This window comes from Garra rufa, chromosome 14 (genome assembly GCF_049309525.1).
Source record: "Garra rufa chromosome 14, GarRuf1.0, whole genome shotgun sequence".
NCBI classification, from domain to species: Eukaryota; Metazoa; Chordata; class Actinopteri; order Cypriniformes; family Cyprinidae; genus Garra; species Garra rufa.
In genome coordinates this window covers 14,999,277-15,016,405 of record NC_133374.1, presented here as the reverse complement: position 1 = coordinate 15,016,405, position 17,129 = coordinate 14,999,277, and the positions used below count along the sequence as shown (strand labels likewise).

The following is a 17,129-nucleotide window of genomic DNA, read 5'->3' as shown; positions in this document are numbered from 1 at the left end:
TTTAGATTTCGAAATTATACAATCTAATCTTTCCTTGGATTATGATTAAAATGCAGTAGTTGTCTCTAATTAAAAAAATAAAGTCATTGCACACTGAATCCGAATTTTTCACACGTAAAAAAATAAATACAACCTCATGTTCTGTCAATCACGTTTATTTTCTGCGTTTTCACATTCTTAGCAAGCATTTTAATAGGAAATTATGACAATGCAAAAAGAAAATGAAAAAATGCATACAAAAATTTTGGACTTAGTGTGCAATGACCTTTAGTTTGGTTTATGAAAAGATTTATTTTATTTGTATTTATTAATTTAATTTGGGATTTGTTTTAAAATTTGAATCTATTTTTGTTATTTGAAATTTTAATTCCACAAAGGAATGTGCAGGATTTTATTTCAGAAATAATTAACACCTTCCATTTAAAACTGTCTTACTGTCTTAATTTCATTTCACTACAAAAATTAGAAAATCATATTTTGAAATCAGTAATTGTGAATCTTACAGCATCGCGAGTTGAGTGAATCATTACATTCCTAGTCTTATTTATAAACAATTATTATGTGGAATATGATTTTAAAACATTTGAAAATCAAACAAACATAAATTTTATTTTGTTGTTTCTCCATCTAAACAGTGACCTAAATATGGTTTTCAAAACTCTGATGCTACTACTGCTAGTGGCTGTAACAATTGCAAGCTATGGTCTTAATGTTGCTGCCACTACAACAAACACAAACAACAGTTCGACCGACGGCCCAAACAACGGCCCGGCCAACGGCCCAAACCACAAAAACCGCAAAAACAACGGCCACGAGCACCTTGCCCCCGGCCCGGTCCCCGGCCCGGTCCCCGGCCCGGTCCCCGGCCCCCCCGGCTCGGTCGATGGCCCCCCAGACCCGACCCCCCGCCCGGTCCCCGGCCCCCCCGGCTCGGTCGATGGCCCCCCAGGCCCGACCCCCCGCCCGGTCCCCGGCCCCCCCGGCTCGACCCCAGGCCCGACCCCAGGCCCGACCACAGACCCGACCCCCCGCCCGGTCCCCGGCCCCCCCGGCCCGACCCCAGGCCCGACCCCAGGCCCGACCACAGACCCGACCCCCCGCCCGGTCCCCGGCCCGACCCCAGGCCCGACCCCCCGCCCGGTCCCCGGCCCGACCCCAGGCCCGACCCCCGGCCCCCCCGGCCCGGTCCCCGGCCCGGTCCCCGGCCCGACCCCAGGCCCGACCCCCGGCCCGACCCCCGGCCCGACCCCCGGCCCGACCCCAGGCCCGACCCCAGGCCCGACCCCAGGCCCGACCCCAGGCCCGACCCCAGGCCCGACCCCAGGCCCGACCCCAGGCCCGACCACAGGCCCGACCCCCCGCCCGGTCCCCGGCCCCCCCGGCCCGGTCCCCGGCCCGACCCCCCGCCCGGTCCCCGGCCCGACCCCAGGACCGGTCCCCGGACCGACCCCAGGCCCGACCCCAGGCCCGACCCCCCGCCCGGTCCCCGGCCCGACCCCAGGCCCGACCCCCCGCCCGGTCCCCGGCCCGACCCCAGGCCCGACCCCCCGCCCGGTCCCCGGCCCGACCCCAGGCCCGACCCCAGGCCCGACCCCCGGCCCGACCCCAGGCCCGACCCCCGCCCGGTCCCCGGCCCGACCCCAGGCCCGACCCCCCGCCCGGTCCCCGGCCCGACCCCAGGCCCGACCCCAGGCCCGACCCCCCGCCCGGTCCCAGGCCCGACCCCAAACCCGACCCCCGGACCGACCCACGGACCGACCCACGGACCGACCCACGGACCGACCCCCGGCCCGACCCCCGGGCCGACCAAAAATCCCAGCACTTCTTCGGCACCATCTCTTTCACCTATGGGGATCGTGGGACTCACTGGACTTTTGGTCTACACCATCATCTCCACTGGGGTTTTTTAACTCTTCTACCAGCCATGATTATCAACTCCAGTTGATGAACTATGTTTGTCAATTAGCTAAAACACAGATTATTTTTTTGGTTTTGGTTTTTGCTCTACCACTACACAAATCTAGACACATTTATGTATAATTGTATATGGGTTGTTGACGTGACATTTTCACTGTCCCACAAAATAAAAATAAATGTAACTAATATTGTTATTTAAAAGTAAATTGTTAAACATTTCTTTGTCCCACATGGACCTGTTATAAAAGCTGCAGTTGTAATAAATTACTTTTATCAATTAAAAAAATGTTAACAAATACCTCTGGCACAATTGTACAAGTGTCTGTTTTAGTAAATCTTCTTTCATTCATAAATTTATGAAAGCATAGGAACTTGAAACACTTTGTCTCTGAAAAAAAAAAACTTAATTAGTTGAAAGAACCCATACATGATCACATTACTGAAGCCCATGATGTGCACTTAGTAAAGTTGTCTCAAAATTGTTCAAATATTTAGAACTAGGGGTGGGAATCTTCAGGCACTTCACGATCCGATTCCGATTCTGGGAGTCACGATCCGATTCCAAAACGATTCTTGATCTACATTTCTTCCCCAATTAATTCTTCTGCTGTGCAAATACAACTTTACAATTTTAAAAAACATGTAAAATTGCAGTTTCTATGCTTTTTGTTTATAGTTGAAATTACTGTTTTCATTATTAACTAAATATCACGATGCTCACATTCTTAGTTTTCAATAGTACTGCACATGGCTACATTTTCATATATGTTTTATCAAATTTATTTTGTGCCAATTTTACTTTATTTTTTAAACTATATAAGCAAGGTACTTTTTAAAACAATTACTTATTTAAAATAAGTGTTCTTTATGTATCTGAAAGTTTACAGACAATAGTTTTTCTTTTTTTTCCTCAGCATTACTGCCGTTTTATTATTACTGAGAGATCATAGACAGGCAGCTTTAACAAACTAATGCACAGCAGTGGCGAACGGTGACTTTTTTTTCTTCTTTTTTTTTACCAGGTATGCTGAGTGCTAAAACCACCAGTAATACCAAAAATAATAATATATTTAGAAACCAATAAAATCAGAGACGAAATCATATTTTAATATTTCCTCTTTTCCCTGTTTATTATTATTTTAAAAAATTATAGACATTTTATATAGGCTATTTTTTTCAGTGGACTTTCACATTTTGAATTGTTGAGAAATTATGATAATATACAGTTAGGATGTTTTTATTGTTTTTGTTTTTCATTTGATTTAGTCGAGTAAGTTGTGCATCAAACACAATATGATTTTCCTTGGATTATGATTAAAATGCAGTAGTTGTCTCTAATTAAAAAAATAAAGTCATTGCACACTGAATCCGAATTTTTCACACGTAAAAAAATAAATACAACCTCATGTTCTGTCAATCACGTTTACACACTGCCTCAGAAACTTTCATTCATTATAAAAGAATTTGGATCAGGTTCGATTTTCTGCGTTTTCACATTCTTAGCAAGCATTTTAATAGGAAATTATGACAATGCAAAAAGAAAATGAAAAAATGCATACAAAAATTTTGGACTTAGTGTGCAATGACCTTTAGTTTGGTTTATGAAAAGATTTATTTTATTTGTATTTATTAATTTAATTTGGGATTTGTTTTAAAATTTGAATCTATTTTTGTTATCTGAAATTTTAATTCCACAAAGGAATGTGCAGGATTTTGTTTCAGAAATAATTAACACCTTCCATTTAAAACTGTCTTACTGTCTTAATTTCATTTCACTACAAAAATGAGAAAATCATATTTTGAAATCAGTAATTGTGAATCTTACAGCATCGCGAGTTGAGTGAATCATTACATTCCTAGTCTTATTTATAAACAATTATTATGTGGAATATGATTTTAAAACATTTGAAAATCAAACAAACATAAATTTTATTTTGTTGTTTCTCCATCTAAACAGTGACCTAAATATGGTTTTCAAAACTCTGATGCTACTACTGCTAGTGGCTGTAACAATTGTAAGCTATGGTCTTAATGTTGCTGCCACTACAACAAACACAAACAACAGTTCGACCAACGGCCCGGTCGGCGGCCCAAACAACGGCCCGGCCGACGGCCCAAACAACGGCCCGGCCGGCGGCCCAAACAACGGCCCGGCAGGCGGCCCAAACAACGGCCCGGCAGGCGGCCCAAACAACGGCCCGGCAGGCGGCCCAAACAACGGCCCGGCAGGCGGCCCAAACAACGGCCCGGCAGGCGGCCCAAACAACGGCCCGGCCGACCGCACAAACAACAGCCCGGCAGACGGCCCGACCCGACCAAAAATCCCTGCACTTGTTCGGCACCATCTCTTTTACCTATGGGGATCGTGGGACTCACTGGACTTTTGGTCTACACCATCATCTCCACTGGGGTTTTTTAACTCTTCTACCAGCCATGATTATCAACTCCAGTTGATGAACTATGTTTGTCAATTAGCTAAAACACAGATTATTTTTTTGGTTTTGGTTTTTGCTCTACCACTACACAAATCTAGACACATTTATGTATAATTGTATGTGGGTTGTTGACGTGACATTTTCACTGTCCCACAAAATAAAAATAAATGTAACTAATATTTAGCCTGGCTATCACCAGACCACGTTATGACTTCGTCATGATTCGTGGTCTGGGAACCACATGTTCATTTTCTCGTATTTGAGGCGTGGTTTACGAATGCCCAGAGCCTTTTATTGGGCGATACGAATGTCTATCAAATGCGCCTGTGCGTAGCTCATAGCCAATCGTTTCAATTATACCGGATGACGTATGTAGAGCGAACGCCAAAAGTTGCTCTTTATTCAAAATAAACTTGCGTTCTAAACAACTTAGAACACTATACACCGTGTCTACACCGGACGCGACAGTTGCCGTGCCGCAACAGCTAAAGTATAATAGCTCAAAATCGTTCTAAGGCCCAGCATATTAGCGTTAGCCGCTTATGCTAACGATAAGCTAAGTTATTAACCAACTGCTAAGGTGAGTCGCATAGAAGGCGTCATCGTCTTGCTGCTCCCTCCCCGTTCTGTGATTGGTTCCCTATCTTAGGTGAAAATTAGGTCCATGGTTTCCAGACTGACTAGAAGCGTGAATAAAATCGCGCTGCGCAAGGCAGTATGGGGACACCCAGGCTAACTAATATTGTTATTTAAAAGTAAATTGTTAAACATTTCTTTGTCCCACATGGACCTGTAATAAAAGCTGCAGTTGTAATAAATTACTTTTATCAATTAAAAAAATGTTAACAAATACCTCTGGCACAATTGTACAAGTGTCTGTTTTAGTAAATCTTCTTTCATTCATAAATTTATGAAAGCATAGGAACTTGAAACACTTTGTCTCTGAAAAAAAAAAACTTAATTAGTTGAAAGAACCCATACATGATCACATTACTGAAGCCCATGATGTGCACTTAGTAAAGTTGTCTCAAAATTGTTCAAATATTTAGAACTAGGGGTGGGAATCTTTAGGCACTTCACGATCCGATTCCGATTCTGGGAGTCACGATCCGATTCCAAAACGATTCTTGATCTACATTTCTTCCCCAATTAATTCTTCTGCTGTGCAAATACAACTTTACAATTTTAAAAAAACATGTAAAATTGCAGTTTCTATGCTTTTTGTTTATAGTTGAAATTACTGTTTTCATTATTAACTAAATATCACGATGCTCACATTCTTAGTTTTCAATAGTACTGCACATGGCTACATTTTCATATATGTTTTATCAAATTTATTTTGTGCCAATTTTACTTTATTTTTTAAACTATATAAGCAAGGTACTTTTTAAAACAATTACTTATTTAAAATAAGTGTTCTTTATGTATCTGAAAGTTTAAAGACAATAGTTTTTCTTTTTTTCCTCAGCATTACTGCTGTTTTATTATTACTGAGAGATCATAGACAGGCAGCTTTAACAAACTAATGCACAGCAGTGGCGAACGGTGACTTTTTTTCTTCTTTTTTTTTACCAGGTATGCTGAGTGCTAAAACCACCAGTAATACCAAAAATAATAATATATTTAGAAGCCAATAAAATCAGAGACGAAATCATATTTTAATATTTCCTCTTTTCCCTGTTTATTATTATTTTAAAAAATTATAGACATTTTATATAGGCTATTTTTTTCAGTGGACTTTAACATTTTGAATTGTTGAGAAATTATGATAATATACAGTTAGGATGTTTTTTTTTGTTTTTGTTTTTCATTTGATTTAGTCGAGTAAGTTGTGCATCAAACACAATATGATTTTCCTTGGATTATGATTAAAATGCAGTAGTTGTCTCTAATTAAAAAAATTAAGTCATTGCACACTGAATCCGAATTTTTCACACGTAAAAAAATAAATACAACCTCATGTTCTGTCAATCACGTTTACACACTGCCTCAGAAACTTTCATTCATTATAAAAGAATTTGGATCAGGTTCGATTTTCTGCGTTTTCACATTCTTAGCAAGCATTTTAATAGGAAATTATGACAATGCAAAAAGAAAATGAAAAAATGCATACAAAAATTTTGGACTTAGTGTGCAATGACCTTTAGTTTAGTTTATGAAAATATTTATTTTATTTGTATTTATTAATTTAATTTGAGATTTGTTTTAAAATTTGAATCTAGTTTTGTTATTTGACATTTTAATTTCACAAAGGAATGTGCAGGGTTTTGTATCAGAAATAAACACCTTTCATTTAAAACCCATCTTAATTTCATTTCACTACAAAAATGAGAAAATTGTATTTTGAAATCAGCATTGTGAATCTTATAGCAAAGCAAGTTGAGTAAATCATTACATTCCTAGTCTTATTTATAAACAATTCTATAGAATATGATTTTAAAAACATTTGAAAATCAAACAGAAACATTAATTTTATTTTGCTATTTCTCCTCATCTAAACAGTGACCTAAATATGGTTTCCAAAACTCAGATACTACTACTGCTAGTGGCTGTAACGATTGGAAGCTATGGTCTTAATGTTGCTGCCCTTACAACAACCAACAGCCCAAACAGCGGTTCGACCAACGGCTCAACCAACGGCACAACCAACGGCCCAACCAACGGTACAAACAACGACACGACCAATGGCACAACTAACGGCACAACCAACGGCCCAACCAACGGTACAAACAACTACACGACCAATGGCACAACCAATGGCCCAACCAACGGTACAAACAACGACACGACCAACGGCACAACCAACGGCCCAACCAACGGTACAAACAAATACACGACCAATGGCACAACCAATGGTACAAACAACGACACGACCAACGGCACAACCAATGGCCCAACCAACGGCCCAACCAACGGTACAAACAACTACACGACCAATGGCACAACCAATGGCACAACCAACGGTACAAACAACGACACGACCAACGGCCCGACCAACGGCCCAACCAACGGTACAAACAACGACACAACCAATGGCACGACCAATGGCACAACCAACGGTACAAACAACGACACGACCAATGGCACAACCAACGGCCCAACCAACGGCACAAACAACGGTACAAACAACGACACGACCAATGGCACAACCAACGGCACAACCAACGGCCCAACCAACGGTACAAACAACGACACGACCAATGGCACAAACAGTGGCTCAACCAATGGAACAACCAACAGCACAACCAATGGCACAAACAGCGGCTCGACCAACGGCACGACCAACGCCACAAACAGCGGTTCAAACAATGGCACAAACAACGGTTTGACCACCAGCACCACAACAAAGACAACCAAACTAATCACCACAACAAAGACAACCAAAAATCCCAGCACTTCTTCGGCACCATCTCTTTCACCTATGGGGATCGCGGGACTCTCTGGACTTTTGGTCTACACCATCATCTCCTCTGGGGTTTTTAATCTCTTCCGCCAGACATGATTATCAACTCCAGTTGATGAACTATGTTTGTCAATTAGCTAAAACACGGATTATTTATTTGGTTTTGGTTTTGGTTTTTGCTCTAACACTACACAAATCTAGACACATTTATGTATAATTGTATATGGGTTGTTGACGTGACATGGCATTTTCACTGTCCCACAAAATAAAAATAAATGTAACTAATATTGTTGTCATTTAAAATAGCAAATTGTTAAACATTTCTTTGTCCTACATGGACCTGTTATAAAAGCTGTAGTTTAAATTACAACTTTTGTCAATTAAAAAAAAATACCTCTGGCATAATTGTACAAGTGTCTTTTTTTTATTCATATATTTATGAAAGCATAGGAGCTTGAAACATTTTGTCTCTGAAAAAAAAAAAAAAAAACTTAATTAGTTGAAAGAACCCATACATGATCACATTACTGAAGCCCATGATGTGCACTTAGAAAAGTTTTGTCTCAGAATTTTTTCAAATATTTAGAACCACTACAAAAGTGTTACGTTTTAGTGTCCTTTTGATGTGAGATTATAAAACATCTCCTGACTTGGATGTAACAGACCCCTGCAAAGATCATGGGCTGTCCCTGTTACACCAGGCCCACATGTAGAGAACCTGGCACTCAGCTGCATTCACAGAGCCGTCGCTCTGATTATGGGTGGAGAACTTCTCACATCAACGCCACATAGTCTGTCCACACAGTCAAGCACAACAATCCAAATAAGAGGGGATCACCCAGCTGAGTCTTCGTCCTTCATCATCTACCTCTACATCTTATTGGCTTTTACTTGTCACTGTCTTCTTTGGCTTGCTCACTATGAGCTTATACTATTTGCTTTTGAACTGTGTGCGATTACAAGTATCTGTTATATTAAGATCGCTGACTGCTTAGCAGCCTTGATGAACTAATATCTTCACAATATTATTAAGTAAACGTAACAATAATAAGATAGACATAAAAACTCAGCCCTCAGTTTTGTATTTTAACAGAATTAATAAACAAGCAAAGAACAACAAAACACTGGGTTGACATTTAAAAATGTCACAAATATGATCAAATGATTTGCAAACTTTCAATCAAAACTTTCAGATTACCAATCAACCTATGACTACCCGATACCTCTTACAGCTGATGTAAAACCTTTCTACCATAAGTCATTAGACCTTCAAAGGCTCCCTGAAAATTTGGAGAATAATTCTGATATGAAAGAGAGCAGTTTTATACTACAATAATAACTCCACTCCGCCTCTTGCAAGGTGTTGGTTCAGATGTTTTATGTAGCATAAGTTCACAAAGTAAAGTTTAGTTTTACAAAGCTGAGATCTAAAGTCAGATCATTCTGCTTTTGCTTTAGATTTAAAAATTAAACAATCTAATCTTTCCTTGGATTGTGATTAAAATGCAGTGGTTGCCTAGCCTGGAAAAATCCAGACCCTAATCTATTAAGATTAAGGGTCTGGGATCGAGCAATGAAAACTGCCTAACTCGAGGGGCGGCACCAAGCATGCATTTGAAACTCTCACTGCACACAATTGGATAACACCATGACCAATCACAACAATACACGCTTAGCTACCAGCAGAGCTAAATGATGTTTCATTAACAAAGTTCGGGAGAAGCATGTAAGATACTTAACGTAAACATCACAAGAGGAGCCCACTCAAGTCAATCAGCGCCATAGGTTTAAATACAGTTGACTCACCTCAATTCACTCGATGGTTTATCTGTAACCCTCCACCACCCCATCTCATCACTCCGAGTTCTCACTACTCCTATTGGGGGATATTCTGGGTTCGGGCCACTCCCGAGCTCGGAGCCCTTCACCGGACAGCACGCCAAATATGCACTACTATTCTCCAGCTAATTATATGTAAGCGTGAACTGATAGATTAAACTCTTGCTGTATCCAGTCGGCAAAACAGCATAAACGTCCTTCTTGCAAAGGAACGATTCGAGTTTTCGGTTTTCTGTTCCTCTTTTATATGAAAAGCCAAGTCTAACTTGTTCATTGTAGCATCAAACAACTGGTGTTCATCTGTAGCAACAGCGATCTTTCAAAGTTTACTACATGATTCGGACGTCGCAGTGCTGTCGTCATCAGTTTAGCTCGCCTCTGTCCCGCCTACATCAGATACACAGATTTGATTGGTTCCCACAACTGCTTACGTAATGCAGTAACCTGCATCATTGCTCGATGCCAGTGTCTTGCAGAGACAATTCAAATTGTGCTCTTGCGAGACCTCTGGATTTCCAGGGTAGTGGTTTCCTATAATTAAGGGAAAAAAAAAAAAGAAAGAGCACAGGCAATCCGAATTTTTTGCACATCAAAAACTAAATACAACTTTATGTCGTGTCAATCACGTTTACAAACTGCCTCCAAAACCTTCGTTCATCATAATTATTTTTTTTTGGATCAGGTTCTGAGTTTTCGCATCCATAGCAAGCATTTTAATAGGAAAGGATGGCGAATATGAAAAAAAAAATTCATAGGAAAATTTCAGACTCAGTGTACAATGACCTTTAGTATGGTTTATGAAAAGATTTGTTTTATTTGTATTTATTGATTTGATTTGGGATTTGATTCACTTTCACAAAGAAATATGCAGCATTTTGTCTGAGAAATAATAATAAAGAAACACTTTTTCATTTAAAATGAGTCTTAATCTCATTTTATTAAAAATCTGAATCTGTATCGTGAACCATATGGCATCACAAGTTGAGTGAATCATTACATCCCTAGTCTTTTTTTTATTGTTTTTTTTTTAGTTAAGAACAGAAGAACACTCTTATTTATTAAAAAATTATACAGAACATGATTTTAAAAACATGTTAAAATTTTACTTTGTTGTTTGTTCTCCTCTAAACAGTGAGAGACCCAAATATGGTTTCTAAAACTCAGATGTTACTGCTAGTGGCTGTAATGACTGCAAGCTATGGTCTTAATGTTGCTGCCAACCTCACTACAACAAACACAACAATCAACGGCACAACCACCAACACACCCACCAGTACAACCACTAGTACTAAAAACAGTATGTCCACCAGCACTAACAAAAGTGTGACCACCAGCGTGACCACCAGTCCTAACAACAATGTGACCAACAGTCTTAACAACAATGTGACCAACAGCCCTAACAATGTGGAGAAGCTCACCTGGCCACCAGGAGAACCTGGCACTCAGCTGCATTCACAGAGCCACCGCTCGGTGCCGACACTCTTACATCAACTCCTCATGTCTGTCCACACAGTCAAGCACAACAATCCGAACACGTAGCACCAAGAAGGTTCTTCCAGGCAGAGCTTGTAGCACAAGCCATCAAATCCACACATTCAGCTTTGAAAACACCATTTTGAGCCTTTTATGTACAGTTGTCATCTTTGGTGCTTGATGATTCTGCATAACAATCTCTCAAACTAGACCTGAGTCTTGAGTCTGGAAACAATCCAGAAAAAAAGCCAAAACACAGCAGTGTTTCAGTTCTGAATAATTCAGCATTTTTCAATGAACGAACTGGTTGTAAAAGTATTGCATTTTTCCAACATTTTTGATTTGTTAAAAAAAGTTAAACATTAATCTTATAACATTATTTATGTTATTTAACATTATTTATGCATTTGCAATTTTACCATATAAATGCATTTTTTGGAACCTCTTATCTTCATTAAACAGTCTAAGTAAATACATTTAAATGGCACTTTTGATGCATGTTCGGTTTTTCCTGTGCACTGGAAAGATGGAGCTTGTTGACACTGATTTAATTTGAATGGTACAGAGTCTAATTATTCTAACTAAATCTATTGATAACATTTAGAAATTTGACATAAATGATGACATGTACATTTAGTAAGGTTAGTAAAATAAAGTTAAAGCGATTTAGAAATCAATTTAAGGCAAATATCACTAATATCCTGATTAAAGTAAGACCTTATAGAGTAGTGATGAGACTATTGCTTCAGAATGGATTACATTTACACCAAAGAAAAAAAAGGCATTTTTTAAGCTCCGGATATGTACGTTTTTTACTCTGACAAGTGAATGTCTGATTTACTTGTCCAAAGGACATCAAACCCTGAGGGTGAACATGCACAAACCGGTGCTGAACGGTGACACAAGTTTAAATGTTTTCTCAGCAGTTTATTTAAATATGTGCCTGTCCAAATAAGAGGGGATCACCCAGCTGAGTCTGAGTTTCATCAGTTAGTCATGTTAGCACCAGGCTAACATTTCCACCATTATTGTTTTGTTAAGTGTTTACAGTTTAGCAGCTAAACTTTAGCTGTGAGCACAATTCACAATGTTTTTATGTCATTATTTTAAGAACAGATTGGAGCACTATATTATTGTTTCATGTAAAGGTGAATGCTCAGGGCTGCCAGGTTTTCACAACAAAACCCGCCCAAATTGATAGATAAAAGTAGCCCTAGCACATTTTGAGGGGGGGGGTCTCACATACATAAAAAAAAAAAAAACACATTCTGGGGTGTAAAATACACATTTTTTTTGTCAGGGTTCCCTGATAAATTTGCATTCCATGGGCTAAATTTCTCTGTACCAATCACAACAGGCTTGGCCAACTGACCAATCAGAGTAAAAACATATGACCTGCTCTTTAACGAACAATCAAAGAACAACATGACATTGTGTGTTGACTAGGGGTGTGCGATACTGACAAAAACAATATTTTCTGGGATTTTATCATTGACGATAATTAGACGATATTTTTCTCAGTGTGTTATTGTGGTGGTATCTTAAGGACTATATCGAAATGATAACCTATGCTCTCAATGTCAAATTGCGTTCATGACCCCAAGGACAGATTATTGTAATGCTTTATTGGCTGGTTGTTCTGCACGCTTAAAAAACAAAGCGTGCTAGAGTTCTTACTAGAACCAGAAAGTATGACCATATTAGCCCGGTTCTGTCAACACTGCACTGGCTGGCTATTAAACATAGATTTTAAAATCTTGCTAATTACTTATAAAACCCTCAATGGTTTAGCTCCTCTTATCACATTACACATCCACTGCATTCTCAAAACTCTGGCAATTTGATATTACCTAGAATATCAAAACCACCTCTGGGCGGCGGACAATTTTCTTATTTAGTACCTACATTCTGGAACAATCTACCTAACGCTGACACACTCAGTTTAAATCTAAATTAAAGATCTATTTAACCTGGTTTACACATAAAACATTAACACATTTCTATAATCCAAATCCATTAAAGAATTGTTAGGCTGCATTTACCAGAACTGGAAACACTTCCCATAACACCTGCTGCACTCATTGCATTGTAAGAAGAAGGGCATCTACGCTAACATTAGTCTGTTTTGTTCTTATTCTGAGGTCACCGTAGCCACCTGATCCGGATCCAGTCCGTACCCAGCGCAGATGGTGGATCAAGCACCTAGAGACGAACTCTAAAGTCCTGAATGTCAACTAGATGAGCTCCAGGGATGGATCATCAGTGAAGACCTCGTCACCTAGACGGCCATCGGTGCAAGACCATGGGAACCTGATGAGTCCTCTGCAATCTGACATTGGAATTAACTGCTGGTTTGATTTGGCCAGAGGAGAACTGGTTTCTCCCAAGGTTTTTTTTCTCCATTTCTGTCACCCGTGGAGTTTTTGTTCCTTGCCGCTGTGGCCTCTGGCAGGCTTAATTGGCGATATTGTATACTGTTTGAACAGAACTGAGCTGGATGATGACATAACTGAAATCAATGATGAACTGCCTTTAACTGAAAATTGATTGCTTACAATACTGCATTATTGACACACTACTGTCCTGTTTAATACTGTGAAGCTACTTTGACACAATCTGTCAAAAGCACTATATAAATAATGGTGACTTGACTACTGTTGACAACTGACTCCAGAATGTTTTTGATATCCTTTATATACTGTGTGATAAATTCACAGCAGTGACAGAAATTCATCTTTTCCAATAAGTTAAAATACTTTTTTTTTTTACATTTTATAGCCATTTTTACCTTTATTAAGCCATTGTTTCTTAAAGTGTGCATCATCATTTTAAGTCAAATTCTTACATTTATCCAGTCAATTACAATAATAAGACATTTGGGCTTTTACCAAGCAAATTAAATCAGTATCAACAAAATTAATCTTCTCTTAAAACGTTGAATATTGACATTTTAAGTTATTTAAAAATGAAAAGATGTGAAATGTGAAATTAAAAGCGCCAGTAGGTGGCAGCAAGTAACTGTTAAGTGAGTCATTGCGATTGAACTGAATAATTTAAACGGTTGATTCGTTCAGGAACAAAACACAGCCATGTTGCTGCATGAGTGCTGTGGCTGTGTTTAGAATTATTTTTGAGCTAAAATAGGAAATATGGCGTCTAAAACGTAAGTCTCTATATATCAACTCTTTTTGTATGCATACTGTTGTATAAAATCAATATCACATTTGTAATCACAATGATTTTTTTGTTTAATACCGATTAACTATTTGAAAAGATATAAATATATAGCCTATATTTTCTGCTCCCATATCTTAAATTATGTGATCAATCTACATGCATGTTAACTGATTGAATCGTGCAGTCAAATCGCACATTGTTAAAACAATAATTATGTATCGCAGACTCCTAGTGTTGACCTTTAAAGATTTAATGAATATAAAAATTCAAATGATTTGCAAACTTTCAATGATTTACACTTTCAGATTAGTGATAAACCTATTACTACCTGATACCTCTTACAGCTGATGTAAAACCTTTCTACCTTAAGTCATTACATTTTAAAAAGCACACTGATTTTTCATGAAAATCTAGAGGTTAATTTTATATGAACCAACTTGATATGAAAGACAATTTGAATCTGTTATTTAAAGGTCCCATATTGTACACATTTCTGGAGGTTTATTTTAGTTGTTGATGTCCTTAAGAATATATATTTGCGGTATAAGTGCCAAAATCCATCTCAATATATTTTTACAGATCCTTTTTTAGGAGCTCTGTCAATAACAGGTCGATTTTGGCCCATCTAATTAATATTCATGAGCCTATCTTCTGATTGGCCTGTTGTTTTCTGAGTGACGCACAGCCAGGCCAACCAAAGGTGACTACGGTCATGTATGCTTTAGCCGAGCCCAGAGCCATAGAGAGAGCCTAGCCTCCTGATACTCAACAGGATATTTCAGAACGATCATTAATGTTTTTTCTTTTTCAAACACCGAATGCAGTAAGCTACATAACTGTTGCTTTAGTAAAGCCCCTTTCACAATGCACGCTGATTCTGGAAAATTACGGGAACGAGCGCTGTGTGAACAAAAGCCAGAACCATAAAGGCAGTGTTGTAGAGATGATGCATGTTATCATGTGACTCTTCACGACGAAAAAATACGTGCAAAGTGGAATGAAGCGGCAATCAGGGAGCTCCTCACAATCAGCGCTGAAGCACAGTTTGTTCAGGTTAGTTTCAGTTTAGTGAAACGTACGCGTCGCATTACATCTCACATCCAAACGTCACATGTCTTTATGGGTTGTGTGTAAAGCACGCACAGATTCCGGAAAACAACTGTGAATGAACCAAATTAAACAACTCCGGAACAAATCATGGGAAACATTATCCTCGTATTTACCGGAATCGCTGTGTGAAAGAGTCTGAAGTTGATGTGCCTCTGGTCTCTTATATTCACGTTGTTCTGAACAGGGTTTTCTCGACTTGTTTTCGTGTTGTTGTTGCTTAGCAATGTTATGGACACGATATTGTCTGGGTTTGACAAAAGGTGGGTGGGACGGTGGCTGGCTTTCGGGGTGGTGACTGAAGGCGGTGACTGAGTAGATCAGACGTCACATCTGTACAGAAGTCACAGCGGATTGTGAAAAGAAACAGCTACTTTAAGCAGGATGTGTGCAGTTTACTGTGGATTGACTGTTTTGAAACTCATATGGTAGTTACATAGCCCCTAGACCTCAGTTATCATGGAAAAAGCCAGGAAATTTCGATTTTGACAATATGGGACCTTTAATATATTATTTACTATATTTGTTAATTATTTAAATAACAAATGAAATTTTTGCTAATAAAACATTTTTAGGTATAGTTATATTGTTACTGCTGAAATATGATTTTTTTTCTGACAATTTATGGTTCCTAATACCCTACTAGGAAAGTTAAACATGTGAGTGTATGTATTATTACACCACTTAAAGGGATAGTTCACTCAAAAATGGAACTTCTGTCATGATTTACTTACCCTCCTGTTGTTCCGAAACTGTTGTTACAAGTGTGGAACACAATGATATTTTGGAAGAAAAAAACAATCCTTTTTTTGGCATTGAAGTTCATACAGTTAAAATACGTTCATTAACAAAGGCCCGACCAACGGCACAAACAACGGCCCGCCCCACAAAGTCCATATTTAGTCAAAATATGAGTTGGTCAAACAGGTTTGGAAAGATAAAAGTAAGCAAACGTTTATAAATTGTATTAATTATGTAATTAATAAATTATAAATGCATTCAGTTCTATACTGCAATAATAACACAACTCCACCTCTTGCAAGGGTGTTGGTTTAAGGTGTAATTCTCAAATAAAAGGCATCATTTTATGCTGGCATTTATACCAACATCCTTCTAGAGAACTGAGACTGAGACTTCTAGATCATCTGTGGCAAATGGTAAATATGACTATTTTATATAAATTATAAGTGGTTTTATTTTTAAGGTGATGTGTCTTATAAGGCTGGGTATCAATTCAGATGTTCCAATTCAATTCGATTTCGATTCTCGATTTCAATTCTTGATTAGACAATATGAATGAATATAGATTTAATACAAATCCTACATTTCTAAAAAATAACAGTGAACATAAGATTACAAGTGGTTAATTAATAAAAGGAAATTAAGAGCCACAAACCTGTATATAAACACTTTTTATCTCTTCGCTGTATGGTCTTAAATCTTTGCAAATAAATAATGCTATCGATTCTGTGATGTTTTGTGCACAAAGTAAATTGTGAGGATTTTTACTTTTGAATGCATCTTAAATCTTCGGTTGTTTGTTAGGCTGCTGGGGTACTAGAATCTGCATGTCTGGGTGATGTCTTGTCAAATGGCTCTGTAGATTTGTAGTATTACTACAGCATTTCACCTCAAGAGTTACAAATCAGGCATATAGCTGTGTTCTAGTCCACTGTATCTTTATCTTACTTGCGAAATGTGAAATGCTTCCATACTTCTGACATTTTATGCCATTTTAAGCAATGAATGAATAACGGACTCTCCGTTGTAACATAGCG

General features: G+C 38.8%; 2 protein-coding genes across 4 annotated transcripts in view; one reads left to right on the top strand and one right to left on the bottom strand.

Moving 5' to 3' along the window:
• The window catches only part of nf1a (neurofibromin 1a), a 130,867-nt gene that overhangs the window by 52,194 nt on the left and 61,544 nt on the right, over nt 1-17,129 (bottom strand). The window lies entirely within an intron of this gene.
• omgb (oligodendrocyte myelin glycoprotein b) lies at nt 6,618-8,056 on the top strand. Its single transcript, XM_073817200.1, has one exon. The coding sequence runs from the start codon at nt 6,865-6,867 to the stop codon at nt 7,852-7,854; it is 990 nt and encodes a 329-aa protein (XP_073673301.1). The 5' UTR covers nt 6,618-6,864; the 3' UTR covers nt 7,855-8,056.

Excerpts from the sequence above, each read along its gene's own strand:
- omgb (XM_073817200.1), top strand. The coding sequence starts at position 6,865 with ATGGTTTCCAAAACTCAGATACTACTACTGCTAGTGGCTGTAACGATT.